Here is a 28,000-nt window from a genome sequence, read left to right as displayed (position 1 = left end):
CCCGGTTCCGCCGCGGGCTGCGGCTCCTCCCGCGGGGCGGGCCCGGCGGGGCCGGCGGGGCCATGCCGGGCGGCGGGGCCGTGCTGCGGCGGGCGCTGCTGGGAGCGCTGCTGGGAGCGCGGCGGGCGGCGGGCGGCGCCGGGAGCCCCGCGGCCATGGTGAGGGGTCGGGGGCGCCGCGCCGGGCCGGGGGCGCGGGGCGGAGGGGAGGCACACGGACAGGCCGCGGGCTCGGGTCAGACCCGGCCCTGTTCCCTCGGAACTGGGGAAACTGGGATCGCTCGGCCGGGAGAAGCCTCCGGGGAGACCTGGTTGGCTCCGTTAAGTACGCCAAGGGGCATGGGGAGAGCTAGAGGGGATTTTGGGCAAGGGCGTGGAGGGAAAGGGTAAGGGGGAATGGCTTCACACTGATAGAAGGTTAGATGAGATATCGGGAAGAAATTCTTCCCCGTGTGAGTGGTGGGGCCCTGGCACTGGCTGCCCCGAGGAGCTGTGGCTGCCGCATCCCTGGAAGTGCCAGGCTGGATGGGGCATGGAGCAGCCTGGGATAATGGAAGGTGCCCCTGCCCATGGGCAGGTGTGGAACAAGATGGGCTATAAGATCCCTTCCAACCCAAATCATTCTATGATTCTCCCTGTGTCCCACTGCCATCCCACCTCACGGCTGATTATTTTATTTTACACAAAGCTAATAATGAACAGCACATGCAGGGTTCAACCCTTGTCCCTCAGGCATGAGAGTTTTGTTTTTTTTTTTTTTAAACTTAATGACTGCTTTGCCTGGGCTTCCTCCAAACATTATCCATCACTCGGGCAACCCCACACCCAACAGCCCCTGAGCGTGGGTGCGGTGCCAGCACCTCGGGGGCTCGGTCAGCATTGGCACCCTGAGCCTGTTCCTGCCTCCCTGCGCTCTGGCCGTGCCCCTGACGAGCTGCTGGGGCTGTGAGTGTGGAAACGCCATTGGAGTTTTATCTTTGTCCTTGCTGCTTTCTGCCCCATTTCTGAACATCGTGATGTGTCAGGGGGCTGACTCAGGACGTGGCCTCCACAATGTGAAACGTGCTCAGTGCTCACCAGGGCCTGCATGAAACGTGGTCTCTACATTCGTATTAAAAACGAATTTCAGGTCACAACATTGTCTTGCCTTGTGTCAGGTGAGGTGTCAGGCCATGTGTCAGGTGAGGTGTCAGGAGAGCACCACAGTGTCCCCAGAGCTGGCTCAGGACATCTCTGTGCCAGCTGGACTTTGTTTTTGAGACAGCAAAGTCCAGCAGTCCTGGACTTTGCTGTCTCAAAAAAAACCACCCCCTCATGATTTTTTGTGCATTTCCAGTCTAATTTCATCTCGTGCCAGATAAAACAGTACGCTTCAAGACAGCCTTTAGCTTTGGGGATTTTTGTATATGCTTGAAAAATAAAAAAAAAAATTACGTAAGAAATGTATGCCTATGATGCAGTTATAGCAAAGAAAAATCTGAAATTTGTTCTTCTTGCAACCCCAATGTTGTGTTTGAAGTGTAAAGAGCCTAAATTAATTCAGTTTGGGGCCTGTAAAACCCATCTCTGGTTACATCGCTGTATCCCCCTAAGCACAAACGGCAGCGGTATTGCTGTTAAATTGACTTACTGCATTTGGGGCTTTTTGTCCTATGTCATTGGTGAAAACGTTGCTCCTTGGCCCTCGTGGATCTCAAGGCCACGCTCAGGTCGCATTAATTGCGTTAATTCCTGCTCTGCTCGGACTCACAGCCCCATCTGGTGGCACCGGGGCTCGGCTGGCAGAGATGAAACTCCTGAGTGCTGAGCAGGTCCTCACTGCCTCCCCTGTCTGAGTGAACCTCTGGAGCAAAACTGCCTTTCTGGAGGATCTCACAAAGCTGAGCCAGCTGCTGAAATAAAGAATAAACCAATCTGAATGTAGCTGTACTGGGGAGAAAGGTTCTTCCCACGAAAGCATTGCGTTTGTCATGAGAGCCCGAGAGCCATCGCTCAGAATTTGTGGTCTGAGGAAGGGCTCCTGCTCTTAGTTCCTGCTTTTCGAAAAGGAATCGAGCATCTTCCAAAGGCCCCACAGAGCGTTCCTCTTTGTCTGGCTCTGGCCTCGTGTGTGCTTCAGCCCCTGATTCAGATATTTAAGCAGTCTTAATCTGTCATGTCTGTGCTCCCAGTAGCATCAGGAGGACTCATGTCACGTCAAGTAAGCCATACTTAAGCACCGGTGCTTTGCAGAATTTAGTGCTTTTACCAGTAGCTTCAAACTTTTTGTAATTGTGTCTGTATTGTCATTTCTTTTCCTTTTGATTTAGTTACAAAGCTCTTTGTTCCTTATAGAACTCCATGGCATTTGCTGTCTTAAAAGTCCAATCCCGCTTTCTTGAAATAGTAAAATAGAAAGTAGGTAGAGTGGAATCTCCTGTTTTTTCCTCTCTTTTGAAATAGGTATTTCCTGATATCTTCTAGCCTTATAATTGTACATTTAGCAAATAATGTAAATAATCCTTTACTTACCAGACAGAATGGAACATTTGGAGATTAAATGTGATGTTGCAGCATCTGGATAATTCAGATGACCAAGGGTACAGGTATGCTGATGTCTACCTTCATTCCTGGGAGTCTGTTACTTTTCACTAGTTTTGTACAAAAAGCACTTGGCCAAACTTACCTGCCCAAACAGAAATGGCAGGGTTTGGCTGGTTTAGGTTAAACAGGTCTGTGAAATTATAAATGGTAAGAAACTGCACAGTGAATTTTCCATATCCTCACCTTTGCACCATACATAACCACAATTTCATCGTGTGGTTTTCTTATTGTTGTACAAAAGAGAACCTCAGCCTCACTTGTGCCATGCCTTTATTTTTTCCCTCAATAGTCCTCCCAGTCTCACTGGTTGACGACAGAGGAAAGGAATCAAGTTTTACTGGATCTCAAAGCTTCAGGCTGGTCTGAGCTGGGAGAAAGAGATGCCATCTACAAGGAGTTCAATTTCAAAAATTTTAATCAGGTAATGATTGTTATATGCCACTTTTAATATAAAGGAAATGTAATTGCTTTAATTTCCATATGGTCCTGATGGGAAAATATTTATATTCAGAAGTTTGGGAGTATCCTGGTGGGGCCAAATCCTCTTGGATTTGCCCTGATGATTTGCTCTCAGATTCTGATCTCATTAGGTGGAGTAAATTAATTCCATGTTGTAGTTGATAAGTAGATTTGTTCTAATATTACAGTTTCTTGATTCTAATATTCAGGTTGGGGTCAAGGTTGGGATTGTGGAATCAGACAAAGCAGTATTTGATCCTGATTTTTTTTTCATTACTAGCACTCATAAATAAATGCTGGAAATACATAACTGATGGGCAGTGGGGATCATTTTTGTCAGGGAACTACGTGAAAAACATAGGTAAATATAAGAAAGAACAGAAACTTTTGTCAAGCAAGGTGGGGAAAACAGGAACGTTTCACCTTCTAAACAGGAAGCCAAAGTTCTAGTATATCCTTGATTGAGTTGTAATAGCTATCTTGCAGTGTCTTTGGCACACAGAGTGCACAGTACTGGTTTTTATTTACCTCACTGGGTTTTTGTTTGGAAACAGGATCTTGAACTACCTCTCACACTCACAGGAACTTGTCTCAGACATTAGTTAGAAACTGGCTTTAGAAATACTGAATTTGTCTTGAGATCCCTGCTCAGCTACATTTCACTGAAAATTCCCTTCTGAGGAAAAATGACATTGCTTAGAAAAAGTCACACTCCCAGAACATGCATTTCCTTTCTGTTTTATTTCTGAGGGAGGGGTGAGCTCTTTCTTGGGAGGGAAAGAATTCCCAGGGGTTTGTTGGGGTGATGGGTTTCACCAAGCTGGTTCTTTCCCTCACTATGGAGGGACATGGCAAGCTGCAGTTTGGGGATGCTGTGGGTTTGTTGGTGTGTGCAGGGTCCAGGAGCTGTGCTGTGAGCTGCTTATATGGCTGTGCCTAAACCCAGAACAAGATGTTTTAGGAAACCACAGTGAGCTGGATAAACCACAGTTTGTAATACTGGCCCTTTTTTTTTGCTGTTTCAGTAGCTGTCATATTAAGGAAAGCCCAGGCAGTAGAGAGAAGGTGGGTGAGGTGAGCTGGGAGAAAGGAAAAGAGAAAACAACTGGAGAAAAATCCAGCTCATTAACAGGACAGTGCTGGTCCGGGGAGCACATCCAGAGCCATGAGTACATTTTTAACCTGAATGTTAATACAGAGCAAATAGAACCAAATCAGTTCATTCCAAGGGCAGTGAAGGGGAGAAGCCCATGAGAGGGAGCTCACAGGAAGCCTTGGTGAGATGTGCAGGCAGCTGGAGCAGCCAGGAATGTGGCAGGATAGAAGCGACCCTTGGAAGAGTTGAGATTTTCTGACTTGAATATTCATGAAATGGCATCTCTGCCTCGTTGTGGTCAAAGTCTTTGTTGGTTCAGCACAACTAGAAGTGAAGTTGCCCTCAAAAATATTTAAAAAGTGTTTTTCCCACTGTAAATGAGTAACTTAGTTTGATCAGATGGATTTAGACAGTCCCTATCTGCCAACAGACAGGTGAGGGGACAGATCAGTGTCCTGCACCAGCAGATATCTGGAAAACACATTGCTTTCACAAAAATTTACAAAGTTGTATTTTTTTTTGACAGTGTAGATTTATCTTACCTACCAGCTTAGGTAGATACCCATAATGTCTTCCTGATTTGAAGGTGGATGGAGCACACACCAGTATAGGAAATTGAGTATATTTAAATTAGCTTCTTGGTAAATTATGAACTATATATCAGTACTTCTAGTACCTGTAGTCATGGGAAGAGTACTTTAAAAAAGTGCCACTTCAAGTTTTTTTGGAGTTACTAGAATAGGGTCTTCTTAGCTGCTTTAATGGATGTAAGGCAGAAATGAGAGCAGAGGCTGGGAGTTGGCTTCAAAATGAAATTTCTGCCCCCAGTTGGGAGAAGAAGCCATGCAGGTGGGTGCTCTGGGCAGCTCTGCTTGGGTCAAGCATAGATTTGAACATCTGAGGGCAGAATTTCCCCTGTTGATTTTTATGGATTTACTGCAGTGTCCCCTTTGCTGTTGCAGAGGGCAGAAATCGTTCCTGTTCTCATAGTCCAGGAGCAGGCTCAACATGCAGATCCCAAAGGCATCAGATCCTTAGCTGGTATTAGAGAGCAGGTATTTGCCTTTCGATAAGTTAAAGCTGAAAATAAATTTAAATTATGCATGTATGCTTAATTTTATTAAATTATGCACATATATTTATAATGACTATTAGTAAACACTGTGTTTACTACAGCCTAGGAAACAAATGAAAAAAGTGGAGCTATACCTGCCTTGCCTTGTACTTTGGGAGAATTTAGTCCTGCAGTGAAAAAATGGAACTTGTAGGTACAACTGCTTTCATTTAATGTAATAAATATTCTATTTACAGGATTTAAAGTGTTTAGTAAAAGTCAAAGGACTGAGAAATGTCATTTCCTCAGTGATCTTCTTGCTGCCTTTTACAGATGGCCTAAAATCAGGTGTGGAAAAAAAAATCACCCCCCAAAAATACACACACAAAAAAAAGTAGTTGAGCTGACATGAAAGGTATTTCAAATTTATGTTTTGCAGATGATATTGGTATGATTAATGTATTCATTGCTTTTTTTTTTTTATTGCTTCTTGCAGATAGTGTTCATGATGCATGGAAAATTCTGTGGCTTCAAAATCTATGCCAGGTTTACAAAGTCTATGTATGTCAACAGATGTTAAGAATATAAACACAACTTTTATTATAAAGTTGTGCAAATGTGTAGACATGAGCTTGGTTTATGTATATTATTTTCAGCATGAGAATGAAATGAAACTTCTGTGAAACAAGAGTTATTTGGATTCCTGAAGCTTTCAGGCTGAAATTAGCTCAGTTAAAAGCTATCAGCAGTGAGCTGCCTTTGTAAGGCTGACAAGCTAATGACACTTCTGGCTCAGGGAATTAGTTTGTAACCCAGAATTTGAAAGCACTGATGGTGTTTGTTATTTTGAGGATACATTTTCACAAAAATGGACTTTGGTGGTACAATTCTCTGAAATAAGCTGGAAACCAGCCTGGGGTTTCTGCTGAGAGTGCTTGGTTGGTTTTGTTGCTGTGGATGCCCACCAAGCACCAGTCCTGGGGGCCTGGGTGGCATTGGCTGTGTGTTCCCAGAATGTGAGGCAGGCTCCTGGGGGGTTGATGGTCTGTCTTATCTATAGAATAAAATACACCAGTGGCGGGGGGAAAAATGCAATTCAGCTGTAGAGGAGGGTGCTGTGTCCAGAAGAGCTGTGCTGATGGCACCAATGCCTGTGTTCCTCCATGTGCCTTGCAGTTGCCCTGGGCTGTTGCCACTGTGGAGTGGCAGGTAGGCAGGGATGAGTTAACACTGGGGTCTTTTACCTCCAGGACCCTCAGTGGGGTGCACTTGCTCAAAGCCCTCGGGCTGAGTCCCTTTTCCAAGGGAACATGTGCTTGGCTGAAAGCTCTGGCTGTGAGTGAGGTTTTGGAGAGGAGGTGGGCTTGGAGCACTGCATGGCAAGTCCCAATTCCTGCTATGCATCTGAATGCTCGTGAGCCTCTACAAACCTCACATCAGGGAGCTTCTTTGGGGCCTCTCTCCCAGGCTGCAGGGCACAGAAGAGTGGCTGGTGAGGCTTGCAGGCCGTGGTGTAGCATCATGAAGTGATGTTGTCATCCATTCACATCTTCGTGCTACTGAAACAAAACTGTTTTCTTCCAGTGGAGCAAGCCCTCTGCTTCCAGTCTGCTTGAATAAGATTGGGAATTGGGAAAGAAAGTTAATTTATGCCTCCAGATCATGCTGGTAACTTCTCCCAGCATTTCAGGTCAGTTCACCTTGGGAGCAGTGATCTGGAAGAGGGGACAGGCCTGGTTTAGAGATGTGAATTTCTGCCAGATTCATCTCAAGCCCAGTCGTGGGCTGGGCGTGCAGCTGTGAAAGGCTGTGAGTGCAGGATGCCAAGTGCTCAGTTTGGGTCCTGTCTCCAGCTGCTCACTTTCCCAGAATTTGCAGGAACATCTTAGCTCTGAGACTTCCATGTCTCTTGTCAAACTTGGTTGGATTTGACCAGAGGGTTTAAGGGGCAACTGCCTGTGTGATTGCGTTTCCGTAGGTAATCACACCAAGGCAGCAAATGCAGTTAGGAAATTACAAAGGTGGGCAAGTTTGCTGATGGTCAGGTTCAGAATTTACAGCTGCTTTCTTTTATAGGGTAAGTTTTTAATTAAGTTTGTTTTTAAAAAAAAAAAAATGTGTAGGAAGTCTCCATAAGACCTCTAACGTCATTTTCTAAAATGACAGGAAATCACATGCTCTAAGAGTTTTAAAGCTATTTCAGATACATTTTTTGTCTTTTGGGGCAAGAGGGTGGAGGTGGAGGATGAGTCTGAGCGGAGGGGACGGTACAGAAATGCTGTGCACTAAGAGTAGAGGCACATGTGTCTCGGTGCAATTTGTGTTTTGGGTTTTGAGAACATATTTAAAGATGTGCAAAAAATATAGGAGAATTAAATAAATTATTTTTCTCCGTTTCCATTTCCTTTCCAGATTCACTGTCTCTCTTGGTTGAAATCTGGGAGAAAAAAGTCAGTCAGAGCATGTTATGGTACATGCCTTTTTTTCTCCCTCCTGGTGCCAATTTTTTTTCTTTTGGCTGTAGGGAGACATGCTTGGATTTGTCCCTTTAAATTGATGATCCTTGTTGTATGATCCCAGTTACACATCCAAATGAATTTGGTAGGATATGCAATGCATACTCTTGATTTCTTTCAATGGCAGTACTTGGTGCCAGTGCCTTCAATACAATCTGGGTCCATCCTTCCTTTTTCTACTCCTGGCACGTTGCTTTGTTTTTTGACATTCATCAAAGGTTGGAAAATTTGGTTTTATACATATAGGCAGTGTATTTCGTTTCCACTTTATGTACTTAATCTTTTGGCTCTTTGTCTAAAATACGTCCACGCCTTGTATGTATTGAAAACATTATATCCTTTAACTTACAATCTGCAGAGTTAAAATGAATTTTATGGTAAATATTCAGTTGTGGACCACATCTCCAGCTTTTTATATGCCACAGCGGTCTTGTGGTTTTTTTTCTTCTCCATTGTCTGATAGTGAGGTCATTTTCAGTCCTCTTGAGATATTTTATTCCCAGCCAGATGCAGGCCATATATTAAAAGTAGCACCTGTGGCTAATATCACAGCAGCTTACCATAAATTTACATGGTAACTAGGATTATATCTGTCAAGACTGTTAAAAAATGTCTAGTTTTAATTTGATTTCCAGTATTGAAGGAGCTCTCCAACATTTTGCTTCATAACTATATTTTAAAAGTTAAAATCACTCCATTGTTAAGTTTTATAGCACTCCCAGTGCCCATTAAGTTGATTTGTTAAACGGGGGTCAGAATAAAGCAAGTTGGCTACGGGAGGATCGGAAACCAACCCATTTGTGACAAATTTAGTCCTCGCGTGTGAATCTTCTCAGAGCCCAGGGAGTGATTGGATTCAGGTGCAGCCTGTGTCAGTTGTGTTTAACCTCAAAGCCTGAGCAGCCTCAGCCCAACTGTCACTTCTGCTAATCGAAAATTGGACCTATTTTCATACATTTTGGGGGGAATTGCTATTTTTAATGTAGTAGTGCTCTGCCAGCTCCTTCTGCTAGAGTTTTGCATTTGATTGCCTGTCGACTAAAAATAAATTATTTTTTTATCCAGCTAGGTAGGTGCTGGTTTTCATATAGGCTTTCTGAAACTGCTTCATTTTTCATTATCCTTTGAGTCCTCTCCCATATGCTGTGATTTGTGCACCTGCAAAGTTATGAAAGTATTTCATAACTTTGGTAGTTATGTTGGTAGTTATGTTGTTCACTAACTTCCCAGCGTTTATGAATACAATAACGCATTTACAATAAATCAGAATTATTTATGAGTGGGTTTACAGAGTTGGAAATACCTTTGTATCTGAAAATAATGAATTTCGGGCGTATTTGCCTGTTGACATTTTCTTTTATTAGAAACTGATAGTGAAGTTTCTAGGACTGGCAGAGGTTAACCTGCAGGCCAAAACACAGTCAATGAACTGCATCAAGTGTCTCAGAGCAGAGCACAGTAAAAATATATGATTCCTGGATGGTCACACCTTCCTTGAGTTTATTCTTGGGATTGAGTGAGTAAATAAGAGTCTCACCTCTGAGTCGGCAGGTCAGGGTGCAGCTGTGGGACCTGGGCATGATCCACCTGCCCGTGCTTCTGCCTGCCTCTGCCTGTGGGACCAAGGTACTGCAAGGTCTGGGGGAAATGAAATGAGAGGTGGCTTGTTTGGAAGCTTATGATTCTCCTTCTTTGGCCTCAGAGAAGGAGGAGATGGCACTGGAGCTCTGGTCAGCATGTCCAGTGTCCAGTGAAGCTTCCAGCTCATTGGCAGTCAGTGGTGAGGAGTTATGCAAAGCTTGGAGGTCTGTAGTAGTGGAAATGTGGGATCTGATTGTGTCTAAGAAGAAATTAAATCCTTGGAGATGGGAGTTGGGAAATAAGGGAATTATTTTCTTCTCACAGCCATCATGGCCTTACATGTACAAACCCATAGCATCCTAGAATGGCTTGGGTTGGAAGGGATATCAAAGCTTATCTCATTCTGAACCCCTGCCATGGGCAGGGACACCTTCCACTATCCCAGGCTGCGCCAAGCCCTGTCCAGCCTGACCTTGGACACTTCCAGGGATGGGGCAGCCACAGCTTCTCTGGGCACCCTGTGCCAGGGCCTCCCCACCCTCACAGGGAGGAATTTCATTCCAAGATCCAATCTAACCCTGCCCTCTGTCAGTTTGAAGCCATTCCCCCTTGTTCTGTCACTCTGTGCCCTGGTAAGGAGTCCCACCTTGTCTCTCTGTAGCCCCTTTAGGTGATGGTTCCTCTTTGTGCTGTTGAATATCCCAGCTCCCCTTTGCCAAGGTGGGTGTGTGCAGATGCCACCACCCTTGTGTCCCACCTGCCTGTGACAAGTGCTGTTACAGTACCCACGTCACCATTATAATTTCATTGTGGCACTGCCAGTGGTGTCAGGCCACCAGGGTTATTTAAAATGTCACAATATTAATAGTATTTAAATAAATATAATTATCTTTAAGTTGAAGACTCACACATGGTCATATGTCCTTCATCTCGTTAATCATGCAAAATGTCCCATCCTGGTTGTGGTAGAGTTTGAATCAGTTTTTTTATTTTGTTTGTTTTTGTGACTTAACTGTAATTTGGCATACTCATTTTCTTGATGAGCTAATCATATTTCTCCCTAGAATAAACCATTATTTTATTGTTTATAATTAGTGAGGTATGGTGTTTCTAATTGCTGAGTTTCTCCCCTCAGCAGACCTGTTGTTTCTCCTTTTATGCACTCCACTGCTTAAAATCTGCCCAGTTGACCTTTGGGCTGCTCTCCAGTTGACTCCAATACAAATGCTTTTCTTAACAGATGGATTTATTATCACTCAAGTAAAAATTATTACAGCATTTGTTTTATACTTGTTGCATGCATCGATCTGAAGATGCAAAAGAAATGATTTGTCAAAATGGCCTTTTGGATCTCACAAGCTGTCTTGTAGATTTGTAGCAAAAGAAGAGTTTATCTTTTTTTTCAGCTGCACAGATTGATTGTTTCAATTAAACAGAATAAATAATGTCCTGTCAGCCATATGGACGGTGCTCAAAGAGATAAATGGGAGCGAGTCAATCTAATTTTAGCTACATTTTGGGCATTTCCCATGATAAAGCACCTTTGGAAAATGAATGGAAAAGACAATGGGTTTGAATTCAGTTGAATAGCTTAATTTGGGGAAATGAAGGTATGACTGCCTCTTTTGAAGAAGATGGTTACTCAGATGAATGTTTTTATCTTTTCAGTTAAGGAAAACTGGTTTCCTGAAACTCCTTTATGCAATAACATTTATTTTTATGGGGGGACTGGAACGATGCTGCTTAAATGCCGTCCTCGTTGTTTAACCTTTTGCATCCCCTTGCTTTTGGAGCAATGCCTGCCTAGAGTTTCAAACTGTAAATTGCCTTTAGCACCAGCAGCTCTCCCTTTCCCATACTCCCACAAAGGAGCGACACGCTTTGGGATATTATCCTCTGCAGCTGCAATTAAAACTGGACTCCGGCTGGCGGAATAAACTGAACTAAAGCTCCAACGCCCCTATTTCAGAATGAACCATTACTCACCAAAAGCACATCAAACCCACTTAGCGGACATCCGTTAATCCCGCCGTGGGGCGGTTCAGGCTTTAATGCACACTGTTTTACACGTTAAGGGGTTTGAAGTGCCGGGCCAGCGCTGACCTTTCGCATCTGCTCCTCTCGCAGTAGGAATCTCCGCTCGCCGCTCCCCGTCAGGCCGGATTAGCGTGACGAAGTGCAGCTCTTCTGCTGGCTGCAATTTCAGGTTTTGATCAGAATTATTTCTTTCACAAACAATCACGTTTGGCTAAAACGTTACATCTGCTCTGGAAAGCCACTGGCAGGGCCGTCGTTTATCAGGGCGAGGCATGTGGAGTTTTTTTTTAGCCCTCTCTTATAAAGCTGCAAACCCACTTCATGTCGCATTTTTGGGAGAGAGTTTCCTTTCTTGCTCTTCCCCTTGCCCTTTATTCCTTTAGTTTTGTTTGGCTGAGATGAAAAGTCATTTTGGACAAACAAGAAGCTGGGTGTGATGTTTTGGAGGGGTTTGGTGAGAACACAGTGATGAGTGGGAAGCCCTGTGCTGAGTCAGCACTGCACTGTTTGGTTTATTTATTGCTAAGGATGCTTTGAAGTAAAATGTTATTTATTCCTAGGATCAGAGGGAAAAGTCCTGATTACATGATCTACCATGATTTTCCTTGGACTGGAGTGAGAATAACAACAGACAGTTAAATATATGTCTGTGTATGTCCAAGGTGTCCCTGGTTGAGGGAACATTTACTCTCCTTGCAGTAGGTGGATGCTCAAAGTGAGCAAAAATACTGTTAACTGTACAAGCCCAGAATGCTGGGTTTGTGCACATCTTATAATGCTCAATCTGACAAAAAACCCAAGAGTTGTACAAAGGGTTTCCCTTGGTGGTGTGCTCATATGAATTTCTAAAAGAAATTTGGTGTTCACTGAAGGACTCAGAATTACTGTTTGTCTCCCCTCCTGAGCCTGTGTCTCCATTTCCAGATGGACCAATGTACAAGCAGTGTGGGTTGCCCAGAGAAACCTTTGTGTTCTGGTAAAAAAACAACCAACAAAAACTTTGCAAAATGTTGCTTATTGAACATACTCTGTCACTTCCAGGCATGTGCTTGGAGCATAAGAAGGGGTCTGAAGACAGTGGGTAATGTAAAGTGCAGGTTGAGTACCTGAATTGTTGGCAGTTAGGTGAGCCTTGTTCTAATAACACAGCTTAATGCAGCTGCTTTTATCCTTTTCTCTGTGACCTGCTCCAGCCATTCTTCCAAACAGCAGAGACAGGAGATGAACCTACAGATCCCAGAGGGAACAGTGGGCATGGCAAACCAGGCAAGGGACCCGCCTGTGCAGAGCTTGTATGGGAAAATTCTTGGTCTGTCCTACTCTTTTTCCCCAAATGATCTGTTGTTTCTAGACTTGAAATGTCTTGCTTGCAAAATAACATTTGAATTTCATGGTGCAATATAAATTAGCAGCCTGCCAGTGCTGGCCCAGGTAAGTCTCCTCCTGAGTTCACTGCCCCTAAACTCAACTAGAAAAGGTGTCCAAACATTAAAACTTGTTCTTGCAGTACAGTAGGACACCTCCAGCAGTTCAGCTGAGTGAAATGATTCCCTGACTAGATCTGACGTAAATGGTCCTTAGTTTGCTTTATTGCAAATCTCTAGCTCTTTCTAGCTTCTGGCTTGGCCAAGAGAATGATGGGAAGACCTGTCCAAATTCCTCACTTCTCCATCATGTTTTCTCTGTTGCGTGTTTGAATTGCTGAACTTGCCTTTGAAAAAACAAACTAAACCAAAAAAGCTGACGGGATAGTGGAGGATGAAATAGTCATGAGACCAACATCTTCTCTTAATCCATCATAAAGCAAAGCCTTTCTTACCACTCTTTGATGTGTTCTTAGGATCATAAATGGCAAATATTTAGAGGATTATCAGAGGCAGGATATGATTGCCCTTGGATGCTCAGTAGAGAAGATGTTGGATATTAAACTGATAGTGTATGTAATCTTGGCCAAAAGACCAAGGAGAATTTTGTCTGAGCATCCCTGTGTTATCAACAGCATGGATGGCTTGTGAACTTCACTTTCATGTCTACAGAATGAAATCATTCCTTCTCAAATGAGTAAAAACAAACATTGGGGAAAATTGCAGAATATCTTGTTCTGCTCCAGTCAAATCTGTTTCATCCAAAATGTGGCATGATGGGATAATGAACTTCTCTGTTCTTCTACACCATACCTGCACTCTGTAAAAGTCAGAGGGTTTGAGAAACTTTTCGAAGGGGAACATTTACTTAAATTAATTCTGATTTGCTCTGGTTTACGATACCTTCGTGTCATGGGCTGGCACTGTGCTGTCAAGGATGATTCATTGCCCTCTGCCTCAGCAGAGGGCTCAGGTGCCTGAATTCAGAAGGTTGGAACTGGGGGCTCCTTACACCTTGTTACTACTTTATTTTTATTGGGGTTTGTGTGATGGCTTTATTACAGTACAGCCAAAGGTTTGATTTGCTGGACCAAACATTAGTTTTAGCAAGTGAAATTATCATTGTTCTTTCAGTTGTGCAGCCAAGAGAGTTTATTATTTTAAGTGCCTGATTACTTTAGCAGGTGCTCAGTTAATGGGGGCTTCACTGTGTTATTTCATGTTTTTGGGTAGGGTGCAAAAATCTCATTTTAAAAAGTCATGTTTCTTGAAATAGCCTTTTTTTTTTTTTTTTTGTGCAAACTTCCTAAGGGCAACCTTTATATTCCATTTTTTAACACAAAGCTCACAAAAATGGCTTGGAAGGTGGAGAGCTGCATTGAGATTATGACATGGCTGAAGGATTTCCACCATGCTCTAGTTCCATCCTGACACCTGGGATTATTTCCCTCTTTTTTTCCTGGAAAATGTAATTCAGAGATCTACAATTTTAAATAAAAATTGTTACTTTTAATAAAAAATATTTTAAAATAAAATAATATTAATTATAATCTATAAGTGCTGAGGGACCCGGGGGAAAAAAGGAAAAATTAAATAATTTATTTTCTATATTTTGATATGAAATGATGCATCACAAATACCACATGATTTAGTTGCAGGTGTGGTTGGGATTTAGGGTATCTACTCATTTTGCAGAAGTTTTATGGGCAACTATCATATTTATCTACCTATAAACCAATGAAAGTATTTTGTAATAAGGTTGTATTGGCATTGAAACTTTTATCACTTCCAGAAAGTTTATGTGCTGCCTTAAGACATCTCCATCTTCTCTCTCTTCTACTCCATCAAGTCTATATTGGATATAGAATTAAGAAATTCTTCCCTGTGAGATGGGTGAGGCCCTGGCACAGGTTGCCCAGAAAAGCTGTGAATGCCCCATCCCTGGAGTGTTCAAGACCAGGGTGGATGGGGCTTGGAGCAACCTGGGGTAGTGGAAGATGTTCCTCCCCATGGCAGGGGATTAGAACTGGAACTGGATGGGGTTTAAAGTGCCTTCCAGCCCAGAGCATTGTGTCCTTCTGACCCTGTGATGTCACAGCTTTGGTCACTGCTGAGCTGGGAGGATGAAGCCCTGAGCTCCAGTCCCTGTGCAGAGCTGCACCTCAAGCACTGTCAGAACTGAATTTGCTTCGGTCACTGCTGAGCTGGGAGGATGAAGCCCTGAGCTCCCATCCCTGTGCAGAGCTGCACCTCAAGCACTGTCAGAACTGTGTTGTGCCTAGTGCTGCACTGGGTCTAGAGGGTGCTAAGTGCAAATTTCCCTTTGCCACAAGTGGCATGGGCTTTTCCTGGGACAGCATTCCTGGAATTGCCTTCTGTCATCTCCTGCGGCTCTGGACATTGTAGCGGTACCTGGCTGAGAAACGTCCCCATGGAGGCAGGGCTGTGCCTCCCACTCCTCTCTGCCTCCAGTGATCCTTCGTGGTCCTCAAATTGGCAAATCATATGACAATAAACAGAAATACTCTCAGTGAAGAGAGAAGGGGAAACTGTTGTTTATCTGGTCAGGTGGTTTAGATTAGCAGTGATGCTGGTCTGTATTATGTTACTTTAAATCATAGTGTCCCAACAGGACATAAATTATGAAGATTGTTACAGTATGTTTCATCCAATGTAAGATCAACAAATTGGAATAATTTTTTTAAATAGGAAAATCAGTGCTTTGGCAAGGTTATTGTTGAAGAATTTAATTTAACTTGAGCTTTGCTTGCATTATTTCTTAATATATAAAAACTATTTGCATAATGTACGAAGTATAAACATTTTTAGAATCAAAGGCAAGAATGCCTTTTCCAAGATTACATGGAGTGGCAAACTACTTAGAATAGATCAGTGTTTGTGCTTTTGCTGTCAAAAATGTTTGATATAGAGCTGGCAAGCTGGTTTCTTCACTGACATAATTGTAAACAAGTGTTGGGAGACAGAAACAGCATTCTTTGGAGAACATGGTGTAAAGGTTTGCACATTCTCTGCTGCACATCTAACACAGCAATGTTTACAGCTGCAATAGGAATGTAAATAGGTAACTTTTTTTAGAGTGTAAAGCAACATTGCTGTTTTGTGTGAGTGATGTATGCAGATAAGTATGGGGGATGCAAGTGGTCAGCTCTGGATTTTCAAAGAACATTGGAAATGCCGAAAAGCATTGGCAATTCAGTTGGAGATTGGAGTTGTGGGGGTTTGGAGTTTTTAGTTTCAGATATTGTTACAAAGATGGAAATGGCATCTCAGTCCATGTCAGAGTGTCTTTAGTATTATTCCCCCATCCTTTCCCCTCATTATTATCCTTCAGAGTTAAGAGCACTGCTTTCCCCAGCCACAGGTGATGCTGTGGAATGGGAAGGTTGCCTCTGTTCACAATATTTTGCTGCTTGAGCTATTAAAGAGGAGAAAACCAAATTTCTACCAGTGATTCATCAGGTGTTGTTCACCTTCACACCCTGTTGGCTGCCCATGCCAGGATGGAGAGAGCAGGGAGTTGTGGCACAGTACCTGATCTGTCTTGTCCATGCCTTGAGGCCTCAGAGAGAGATGGAGGACATGAGTAACCTGAGTTTAGCTCTATTTTGGTGCATGATTATTTGCATTCTTAATTACTGTCCCACTGTTCGTGGATTATGTTAAAAAGGGGGAAGCAATGAGAAGATGTTCACCTGATTTATGTTGTATGTGAATCCAGACACAGACAAAAAGGGGGAGGAAAATATCTAATGCCATGTGGATCCAGTGTCCCTGAGGATGGTTCAGGCAGATTGATGATGCCAACAGGGAAGAATCCCAATATTGGGGTTCCTGTTTTGGGAATGGGTACCTGTCCATCAGCTTCCTAAATACTAATTAGATTCCTCTTTTTGTGTTTTAACTATGTTGTCATTTTCAGATAAAGAGTGTAGCTGACATGATTTATGCATATTTATACGATAAAAGTATTTAGTGATGGAGTAAATAGACTCAAGATAAAACAAAGCCCAGTTTTTTCCTGAGACCACAAGAGAAGATGTTGTGAGAGCCCTTATGACTAGCAGCTGATCCTGACTTAAAATATCTTGACTTTAAAGAGCTTTTTCCTTTTATCTGCTGGCTTGTTAGCTCACTGTTAGGTAGTAATGTCAGCTGGATATGTGAAAGCTTCTGGAGTTTGGGAGTGAACCTTAATGATTGATTTTATTGTTACAAGTGTCAAACTCTAAGGAGAATACATGCTGTACCCTGGGTACTTTTTACTCAGGTAAGTGGAGAGCAAATGTGTGAGGTGTAGTCATCTCCTGTGTGACAGTGTCACTGTAACCTGAGCAATTCATTAATTTCCCACTGATAAATGGTACAGATACAGCCTGGGAGGCAGGGGAAGGGAAGACAGGTAGCCCTCATGCTGCAGAAGGTCAGGGTTAATGCTACCTCCAGCGTTATAATGACAGATGGGAGGCAGAAACCTTAATGTACTTGTGATTAGCACATGCTTTCCTTGGCTGCGCGTCCAGAGGATTTAAGAAGCCTGAGTGCACACTTCATTTTAAAACAAACAAACAACAAAAAAAAAAGTGTGCATGGTTATATCATTGAGCCTTTCAGCTGTTTTGCTTAAATATCTCCACTTGGAGTCAAGGACTGTCAGCTGCTTTCTTCTGGAGATGCACGGGGTGATCCATCACGGGACTCGCGGTGGGTGATGTATGAGCACAGCACAGCGACCTGGGAGCCTTTGATGTATAACTCATCAAGATAATGTTGGCAAGCATTGTACAAAAGTAGCCTGTTTAAAAAGTATTAAGATGAATGGATTCCTTGCTTAAGAAGTGTGAAAGGAAGAATAATAGCAGATTAGCTCCGGGATCCCGGGGTTCTCCCAGAGCTGTGCAGAGCTGGGCGGGGCAGAGGAGCGCAGGGAATTTCATCTTTCCTCCCGGTTCTGACAGCAGAGTGTCTGGCCCTGGTTTTCCCATTCTCAGGCAACAAAAGTAACATGAAGTCTTATTTTGTGATAGTGGATTATATCAGTTTCAAGAGCAGCTTGACCAGTCACAAAGCATCATGAGACAGCTGAATTCTTTTATAGTTTATCTTGGGTTTTTTTCACTTATTTAAGTTAGCTTGTTTTTCTAAGAGTAGCCCTGATTTTTATCTCATGGAGACATATTAGGGCTGCTAGTATTTAAGAAACATTTTAAATGTGATGTTATGACTGAAACACCATTAGTTTTTAGTTCCTTCTTTCATGATCTTAAAAGATGTGAAGAGACATACCAGCTCACCCAGGCATCTTGCCTGTGCAGGATTGCTTCACTCCTTACTTATATTGCTCTTCATGGTTTGTTGCAGGGACTCTGCACTCTGCCACCCCTTGGGTGTTGTGGTCTACATGTGGAGTTCCCTGAATGTCTGGATACTATTTTAGCCCAAATGTCCTAAAAGGGTTAGGTTAAAAATGTGTCTAATATGCCTATTACTGAAAAACCAGAATACTTCATAATATTTACTGCGTCAAAGTCTCTTTTAATATTTTTTATGGCTTCTAGAAAATGCACAAAACCTTTCTTTCTCCTTTTTATTTTTGAGGGAAAAACTAGCAAAAGTTCTCATCTGGGGCCAAGGGACTGCACTTCCCTGTTATTAACAGAGTGAAAGTCAAGACTGTGTTGGGTCTCACTGTCATGAGTGAAGTGGTTGTCCCACTTTCATCAAGAAATGTGTGATGGTCTGATAAACTCTGCCCACCAGTGCAGTCTTGACAATGATCTTGCACTGCAGACTGCATAATAATTTTCATTATTTTTAATTAAATTTGAAGAAGTGCAGACTCCTGCTCAAATTAAGGTTGGTTGTGTTGCCGGAATGCGGTAATTACTTTAATTGATCACAAGATAGTTTCCTTGATCACCAATTAGACCAAATTACCGATCAAGTTTCAAGACGTGAAGAAATGTCCAAACTGATTTTGTGTAATAGTGTTTTCATATCTAATCAAACCTAAAGATCTTTTCCTTCCAGAGCCAGTTGTATTTTCCCAAAGAAAGGTTAAGGCTCTATAAATATAAAGGTGATTAATAAACAATAGTGTTCCAATTCATTTAATTGGTAAAGGAAGTATTTAAGACCTTAATGGAGATTGTGTTGGTGAAATTGCTCAGTAGAACCATAGGTCATTTTTTTTGTGAGAGTTACACTTTGTGTGTAATTAAAGTAAACTAAAATGCAAGGAGTAAGTTGCTGTGGGTAATGTGCAATGAGGGAGAACGTTTCTGAGCAGAGCAGGGCATGCACGAAGGCAGGCAGGCTTCATCCTTCACTGTGACACTGGATTGCCCTGGCTGGGACAGTTGTGGGCAGCTGGAGCAACAAGCAGCAGGACGGGTCCTGGGGAGAGTCCTCTGTGCTGGAATTTGTTCCTTTTCATGAGCTGGACAGCCTCAAGTTGAGCGGTCTTTGGTAGGATGACGGTTTTGTGACCAGTGTCCATTTTATCTGGTTGGAGACTCTACTCTCTGCGGGGAAGGGGCAGTGGGATGTTGTGTTGGTGCACTGACCGGGGGATTTGGGGGTCTGCTGATAAGGAGGATTTGTCACCTGAAGTATGGAGGAAGGTCTGTAGAGCAGATTAATTTTTTAGAGTAATTTCCTTGTGTAATTCTCTCTGTGTGCTTTCATTGGAGCAATGATTATTGTCTCACCATCAGTGACTGTTTGCAGTGTGACCTGAGTCTGTGCATGGGCGGGTGAGTTCCTGGGATGAACAGACACCAACAGAGCTTACACAAACATGATAGGGGATTTTATAAATTTATTTTTATTTTTTCCCTTGCCATTTGTTTCTGTACACGAAATTTGGTTGCAGACACATCACTATTTTAAAGTTTTGAGGATATATCTGTGGATTGATTGCTGTGTTGGAAATAGCATTCTTATTAAGACTGGACACTCTAAAAACATTTAAATAATCACTATTAATGGAGAAGTTTTCCAAATCATTGCTAACATCTGATGCACAACTTGCAGTTTTCTACTTCAAAGAGTGCTGCTGAAACATGGGCAAACTTTTAAAAGTAATTGTTCACTCAAAGTAAAACTAAACTGAGCGAGAGCTTCAAGGGAAGTTAGATTCTCCTGAATTTTGGAAAGCTCTTGGGTCAAAGAAAAAAAGCTTTTTAATTGCTGACAGTTTGGTGATTTCCAAATGACAAACCTCATTGGAATGATTTTCTCTGATTATAACATTTGCATTCATTTGACTGGCAAAGCGACCAACAAAGTAATTCTTCATCCAGGCACCAATTCTTTTTTTTTCCTTAAAGGTTTTTGCAATTTGTGAGAGGGAAAAAGACTTGAAACTATTATCAACCATTATATGTTATTCATTGACCACATGTTTGTTTGAAATGGTCATCACTTGGTGGAATGTGGGCTATATACATTCTCTTCCATAAATTAGCACTGAAAACCTACCTAAATCAGGTATGGTTTTGTGGAGCTTGTTGTATTATAATCTGAACCAGACTGTAATGTGGATGTTCCTCCAGCTTTATATGTTAATGCAGGTCCTGAACTCGATGGATGGAGCTTGGTATGAACAAAGCCTGCTGCTGAGAGCATCCTGCTCACGCTCCCAGGCCCTTTGGGCCCCACTGCATAATTACAGTCTTGATTTGCATGGACCTTCTAATTTTCTCTATAATGCACTGATTTGCTCTTAAGTATTTTGGCAAGGGCCTGCTATTATTTTCCTTTTGAGCCTCTGATAAAGCCTGGGTCCTGGGGGAGCATGTAGGGACAGAGGATTGGAAAACCTCTTTTAACTCATTTAAAAGGAAAATATGTCTCATAAAGCAGAGGGGCAGGCCCACCTGCTGCCTTTTTCTCTGCAGTAAAGTAAATAGCAAAATGGTTAAATGGAGGGATGTGTTCCTGGAAGCAGTGTTGGTCATACAGTGGCATGGTGCTTAATTAGAAATGGCACATTTCTAAGATGCAGTAGGGGATGGATATTTGAAATCCCTGCTGATGGCAGAGGTAAAATCACTGCTGTCATGCAATAGCTTTGAGTCCTGGGCTAAGTCACATTGAGCAGGGTGATTTACCAGGGTTTGCAGGGGATCATTTCAGCTGTTTTGAGAATGCACCAGTGGCATGAGAAGTTCAAATGCTTCTTTAGCACACAAACCCAAGGTGCAGCCATGTGGGGCATCTTGAGGAGATTTTGGGATTTTGAGGTGAATCTTGCCAATCCACTGCCATTCCAATATTTTCCTCTTTGCTCTCTCTCTCCCTAGGCTTTTGGATTTATGACACGTGTTGCTCTCCAGGCAGAGAAGATGAATCACCACCCGGAATGGTTTAACGTCTACAGCAAGGTAACGTTCACAAGCCCTGGTTACTCACACAGCAGTGGAGTTAAGGAGACCAAACCACTGGCCCATTCTCTCTGCCTTTATTTGTAGCTTGTCTACAAGGTAAGGGAATGAGAAGTGTCTCTGTAAAGAGATTTGAGATTTTAAAGAGATGCTGAGATTTGCAGTGGTGAGGAGTCAAGAGTGAAGCTCTTTGCGCCTGCTGCCAGCTGTATGGTTGGGGCCTGCGGCTTCACCTCTCTGGCTGAGATCTAAAAATAAAATAGAAGCCTTTAAACTCTTATTTAACCAACTTGAATAAATTACTGTTTTAAAACTATTCACCAGCTCTCATTCCTGTCTGTGCAGCAGGTCAGGAACTGAGCAGTGTAGGGTAGCAGACTGTTGGTACCTAAATGGGAGCCTGGCAGTCTCAATTCAGATTTGATTTTTTAGAAATTGTAGGCTCCTATGTCTCAACATAGCAGCTTATAAAATTTGTTTATAATATTACCTAACTGATGGTGGTCTCATATTTACAAGGGTTACAAGGATTACTGCAACCCTTGAATGAAAGGTGCTGTGTGAAGGGAGAAATTATTGCTCTCCCTTCAGTTTTATTTTGTAATACTTCTCATTGCATTGTATCACATTGTTTGTTGTAGCATTTAGTGAATATATGGCAATCCCACTAAAAACATGCCAAAAGAAAGGACATGTGGACAAGCAGCCTGTAGCTCAAACCACCGCCCTCAGAGCAGGACATCCCACCTCTCCTTGTAGCTGAAACTCCCAGCAGAGACTCTTCCTCATCAGCCCTTCATGTCACCCTGTTCAGGGGACATTAAATGATCACTGGAAAAAAACCTGATCACGCACTCCTCCTGATTTCCTTGGATTTCTAGAATATTCAGAATTTGTCTTTTTTTTTCCTTTTGAGTCTTCCCAAAATCTCAGTCGAAGGCAAGACAAAATAATGCCCAACTTGTCATCTGCTCAGTACAAATGGACTTGTGAGGCAGCTGTGTCACCTATACTTTTTTTTTTATTAATCTGGAGCAAGCTTAAGAATTTTTTCACCTTTGGGATGTGGATTTTCAACAAAATATGAGCCCCTGATCCAGCTCTTGGCAGCTTGGTCACTTTCCTGGATTCTTCATGAAACTGATCTGTGGTATTTAAACTTAAAGAGTGAATGATTTAATCAGATACCTCTTCTTGGATGAAACCCAAGAATACAAAGCCTCTGTTATTCTGCAGAAGGGCTCATCTGGTGAGATTCCAGGCTCTGTAAAGCCTCCTCACCTACAGCATCTTCTGGTTTACACAAGCAGGGAGGGTCCAGCTTGGTGCTTGCCAGGAGCACCAAGTAAAACCAACTCACTACAGAGACACACCACATTCCCAATGAGCTGCTGTTCTGCCTGCACGTCAGAGATCAAAATGCCTTTGTAACCTCTTTCTTTTCCTTTGTGGCAGGTTCAGATAACTCTGATTTCCCATGACTGCGGTGGGCTGACCAAGAGAGACGTGAAGCTGGCTCAGTTTATTGACAAAGCTGCTGCCTCAGTTTAACCAGAATATATACAGCTTTAATACAGTGTCCACCTATATTTTGTTTTTAAATGGTATCTCTCTTTCCTTGTAATCCTGATTTCCAAAACCCATAGAGGGAAGATATTTTGTAAAAGGAGCGGCTGAGCTTTTCTGACCTTCAGTACCTTAGTGTTGAGAACCCTTTGGATGCCTGTGCTTGTCCTTTCCCATTGCTGGTTCTGCAGGAGGATGCAGTGGATAAACCAGCAATAAATAAGTTTTGAACAATCCTTTTTTAGAAACTAAACTGTGCTGGAATGAAACCAGGAGCCCACCCATGTGTGTTGGTGTTCCCCAAGCTCACAGGGACTGGTCCAGCTGCCACATGAGCTTCCCCCATGCCTGGCCACTTCCCTCCTATGGTTTTGTACATCTCTGCACTTCAAACAGTGTGAGAGCAGCCCAGCCAGGTCAGTCCCCTCTGCCTTGGCACTATCATCTCTGCCAGTGACCAGTGACCAGTGACAAGTGCAAGGATGCTGGAGAGAGCAGTGCAAGCTGCTGCTGGTGTGTCCTTGGAGTTGCAGCTCAACTGGCAGGAACAGCTGTATCCAGAGCTGCTGCTTGAGAGCCTTTCCCCGTCTGAGAGTATAGAATCACATAACCACAGACTGGTTTGGGTTGGAAGGAGCCTTAAAACTCATCTCATTTCAACCCCCTGCTGTGGGCAGGGTCACCTTCCACTAGACCAGTTTGCTCCAAGCCTCATCCATGCTGCCTTGGACACTCCCAGGTGCAGGGCTGGATCTTGGAGTTGTGGAAAACTTTAGTGCCGGTACCGCAAACACAAAATGTCCCGGTGAGCCCCCAGCTCCTACACCATTGAATGAAACCTGTGCTTAAGGGCTTGGCCAGGTCAGTGCTCAGCTCCCTGCAGGATTGAGCCACTGTTGGTGATGTAATGCTCCAGTACCTGCTGGATCAGGCTGGGGGTGGCTTGGCCAAGTGCCCGGAGCCCTGGCCAGGGCTGCCGGCGGTGAAGGAAGCGGCATTAGCAGAATTCTTGCTAAGCTGGGCTCCACTGAAGCTATGCTCACCCACTTTTTTTTCATAGCTAGAATTACTCATTGCAGACATTGTTGCAGGAGTTGCAGATCCCACTGACAACGTTTAAAATAGTTCCTCCCGTGGTTTGAATTGTTTTTATCCTGTGATCCTCCCCGAGACAGATTTCCAGTGCCGGCAGGGAGATTTCATCCTGCTTAAAGCTTGCAGGAGGGCCTCTCCCCCTGCAGTGCCGCTGCTGAGTGTCCCCAGCGTGCTCTGTCATGCCCGGCCAGCAGCTCGGGGTGCGGCTGCCGGGAGATTGACACCTCCCAAATGCCGGAGTGCATTGCTCAGATGACACCGGCGGCGCAGCCACCGGCTACCGAGAAGGGGGATGCACGCCTGCCAAAATCTATATCGGGGCGAGGTGTGTGGTCTCTCAGATATTTTGGGAAGCAAAATGCCATGAGCTTGCCACCCAAGTGATTGAGTCGATAAAATGAGATATTTTTTGTAAATCCTTAGCAAACACACGGTCACGTGCTAATGGGTCACACACAGGAAGCAAGATGTTGGGGTTTATTGTCAGTAACCCAGCTTGGGATATCACGTTAATACCTAAAAAGACCCAAATTCAGACAACGTGCTCAGCTGTTCTTTTCTCACAAGTGCCTTTCCCCAGTGAAGTGGAGGATTTCCCTGATATGGTTTGAAAACGGTCGCTGTTGTGAAGAGTGAATAAAACTAAAACAAACAACCAGGCTGTGATGTCTCCTGTTAGTGGTGGGGAAGTGAAATGAGCTTCACCCAAAGTTTTGACAACATCTCTAATGAAGTGTGTAAAGTCTGTTGTTCAGAATTTATGTATAACGCGTGGGCTTTGAATAAAACCAATAAAATCAAATTCCCCCTTTGTAATTTGTTTCTTTATTATTGTATATATGTGACAAAGCTGTTTAGTTTGAAGACAAATTTAAGATAAATAATATTCAGTTACTGGGAGGTCTTTGGTTTAGAATATTGATATTTATTTACATACTCTGAGGAAAAAAATCCCCATCAACTAATTCAGCTCAGAGGGCTGCAATGTCTGGCTATGGCACAAAGCTGTGCTGGGGGTGTTGAGAATCCTGACCAGCAAAAAGGCAAAAATACTCAGGAATGAGAAGGATGAAGCTTTGAAATGAAGCTTTGAAATGCTTCGTTTTATGGTCAGTGCTTGTTTAGCCATAATTTTAGTCATTTAGCCATAACACTGTAATTTCTTTATAACTTCTGGAGCATCCCACAGACCTGTAAGCAAGGTGAGCATTGCTGTGAAATGTAAATAATAATATAAAAATAGGTCATGGGGAAGGGATGCACAGTGTCCATGAGCTGGAATTTCACAGCAAACTTGGACAGCAAGGATTTAGTGGTAGGCGCTGGTTTGAGGCCAGGAAACTCAGCCTAAGGCTCCTCTTGAGAAGAGCATAATTTGCTCTGCTCTGAGCAAAAGTAGCCAGTGTCCAAGGTTTGGGCCTTTCCCAGGTGGTGGCATTGCTGGAGCTGTGCTGCTCTGTGAGGACAGGGCTCAAAAATGGGTTGCCCAAAATGCAGCTTTGCTGTGCCAGCTTCTCCTCCTGGGCAGCTCCCCAAGCCCACAGAGCTGCACCCCAAGGCCGAGTGTTGCTGCTCCTGCAGTCACCTTCCCCTGTCTGCCTCCAGGTTCAGATCACCAGTCACCAGGTTAAATATTCCCCTGGAGTGCTAGGGGTTTTTTTTGCTCTAAGGCTGATTGTGGCTTGAAATGTTTGGATAATCCATCAGAAACAGCATTCTTGCTGGCAACTCCCCTGTGCTAAGACTGATGTAACTTACTGTGTCACCCCCACCAGCCTTGACCATGGTGCATGGGAAACACTGTCCCTGGGAGACCCTCCAGTAGTGCTCTGTGGCCACAGGAAATTAAAAAGCAAAAACTCCAGGCTGAGAGAGCGAAGTAGGAGAGATGCCTGCAGTGTGCTGTGTGTTGGGATCACTGCTTGGCTCCTGCAAGGCAGTGGCTCAGACCTTCCCAGCACCAGCTCTGAAACAGGGCCAGAGAATAATCCTTTTCTTTCTCCACAGTGGGAGCTCAGGTCCAGTAAACTGCAAAAATCATATTGAAATGGGAGGCAGTGGCATCAGATGTGCTATGGGGCTCTGGGAATGGGGTTCCACAGCTCTGCAGGAACACATTGGAAAGCAAAAGTTTGTGAGTTATGGCTCAGTCCGGATGCAGCAGCATTCCTCCTGGCTCTCCTCCTCCTCCTGGCTGCCCAGACTGTGCTGGAGTGGCTGAAGAAGAGGTGGGCTCTGTTCATTAACCTCTCACCTTGGACAGTTTGGACATGAGGAGGCTGATGAGGACGTGTCCTCACCCAGCCAACTCTCCAGGCTGGGAGGATGGATTGATGTGGTTCATTTTAACATGTCCAGGACACATCCCTGCCTCCAGGATGGGGCTGGAGGGATCACAGCATCCCTTGGACATGTCTGGGCTGCTGTGCTGGCCATCTCTGCCTCTTCACTGGCCTTGTCTGGAGCCTTGAGGGTTCAGCAGAGTAAAACCACAGGGTGGATCCCACTGGAATTTTTGGTTGGTTTATGTGCACCAGCTGGCTCAGTGCAAGGTCAGGGGTGCAGCATCCATGGATCTGGGTGATGAGCACAATTCTTGGGTTTGCCCATTCCTGCTCCAGCACTGTCTTTGTGCTGTCTTGCAGCCTGCCAGGTCCTCAGCCCTGCTTTGCCTTTCCCTCTCCTCTGAGGGGCTTCTCAATCCTGCAAAAAACAACTTTGAAAGCTTTGCACTTTCCACAGCTGCTTCTTGGTGTGTGCATTTCCTCTGGCCCTTTCAGCCTCAGGTTAATGAGGAGATTGTCAATTAAATGAAGTTAATGAGTTCTTCTGCATGAGCTAGTTTCAATTCTTCACCACTGTTTGCTCCAAGAAACAAATATTTGTGGCCTGCTCGAAGTTACACCTCAGGAAACATGTGTGTGTCCTGGAACAAGTGCTCACAGAGTGTCCAGACTTGCAGCATGGAGCTGCTGACTAACCAAAGTAAATTGGCAATTGTTAATGCTCCTTCTCCTAAAGATCCAAGCCAAGGAGCAATCATGGATGTGAGCTATCCACTGACATGTTTGCATAAAGGCTGAAGATCTGTCACAGAGTGGATTCTTTGGTGAGGAGCTGGCAACTCATTTGCAAGTGAACTCTGCAAAGAGCCCGGGAATGGCTGCCAGAGGTTCTCTGGTCAGAATCAGTCAGCCCACATGGACTGCAGGGATGCTGGAGCCTTGGGAAGGGTCCCAGTGAGAGCAAAGGCCTGTGCTGGGGCTCCTGCACCGCTTCCAGACGTGATGGAAAGAAGGGAGGATGACCCCAAAGCTCAAAGGCACAGCCCCCATGGGAGTGCTCAGCAGTTTTTGCTGTTAGCCAGCAGGAAGGGGAGATGCTCCCCACCTTGGCATGGGATGCCAGGAGGGATGATACCCATGTCCACACAACATCACCATGGCTGATTGCCTGCTCCTGATGGGAGCAGGTGTGCCTGAACTGCTCAGCAATGCACACACAGTAAATTCAGAATAATCAGCCTGTGCTAATGATGGAATTTTGTCTATCCAGGAATTTGCCCCAGCATTTGCCTGTGTGGTTTCTTCTGGAAGTGACCTCATAGGGTGGTGACATCAAAAAGCAAGTTCCACCCTCCCAGCTGTGCCAAGAGTCACTTGGGGAAGGTAAGAAGCACCCAACTCTTTCATGGAGCCATTGTGGAAATGGCACATGGAGCATCCAGATCCTTCCTTGATGGATGTGTTGCCTCCAATTTTCTTATTAGATCCCTATAGCATTTACTTGGGGCTGTTGCAAGGTGTCTCCCATGTGCTATGGCCTGGAGGGGGTGGATGGAGGGCATGGGGGTTTGGCCCCCGTGGGCACTTGGGGTGGCTGCAGTTCACTGTCCTCCCCTGTGCCACTGCCTGCACCGCCCCAGAGTCTGTATGAAATGCATTTCAGCTTCAAATCCCTCATCTGTTTGATACTTACCATTCTTAAAATCCAATTGTTTGCTCCTTTACTAGGCAGCCCTTTTCCCCTTGTGGTTTTGGCTCATCTGGCTTAAGCACCCTTTTAATACTCAATTTTCACATTGAAAAATCCCTCTTGGTCACACTCCTTGATTTCCTTGTCTTACAAAAGCCAGCTACTGTATGCAAACCTCTGAGCCTTAATTGTATATGCCAGTAATATATAGCCAGGCCTGGCTAATGTCAAGGAACCCAGCCACGAGCACTGGAGCTTTCCAAGAGCTCT

The 28,000-nt window shown here is 44.0% G+C and overlaps 1 protein-coding gene across 1 annotated transcript; it reads left to right on the top strand.

Moving 5' to 3' along the window:
- Positions 1 to 2: 2 nt before the first annotated feature.
- On the top strand, positions 3 to 24,571 carry PCBD2 (pterin-4 alpha-carbinolamine dehydratase 2). The gene is made up of 4 exons (XM_054642897.2): positions 3 to 158; positions 2,872 to 3,003; positions 21,014 to 21,094; positions 22,550 to 24,571. The coding sequence occupies exons 1-4, from the start codon at positions 63 to 65 to the stop codon at positions 22,643 to 22,645; spliced, it is 405 nt and encodes a 134-aa protein (XP_054498872.1). The 5' UTR covers positions 3 to 62; the 3' UTR covers positions 22,646 to 24,571.
- The last annotated feature ends 3,429 nt before the right edge of the window (positions 24,572 to 28,000 follow it).

The sequence above is a fragment of the Agelaius phoeniceus genome, chromosome 15 (genome assembly GCF_051311805.1).
Source record: "Agelaius phoeniceus isolate bAgePho1 chromosome 15, bAgePho1.hap1, whole genome shotgun sequence".
NCBI lineage: Eukaryota > Metazoa > Chordata > Aves > Passeriformes > Icteridae > Agelaius > Agelaius phoeniceus.
Note: the sequence above shows the minus strand (reverse complement) of the source record. Positions and strands in the feature narration are given on the sequence as shown.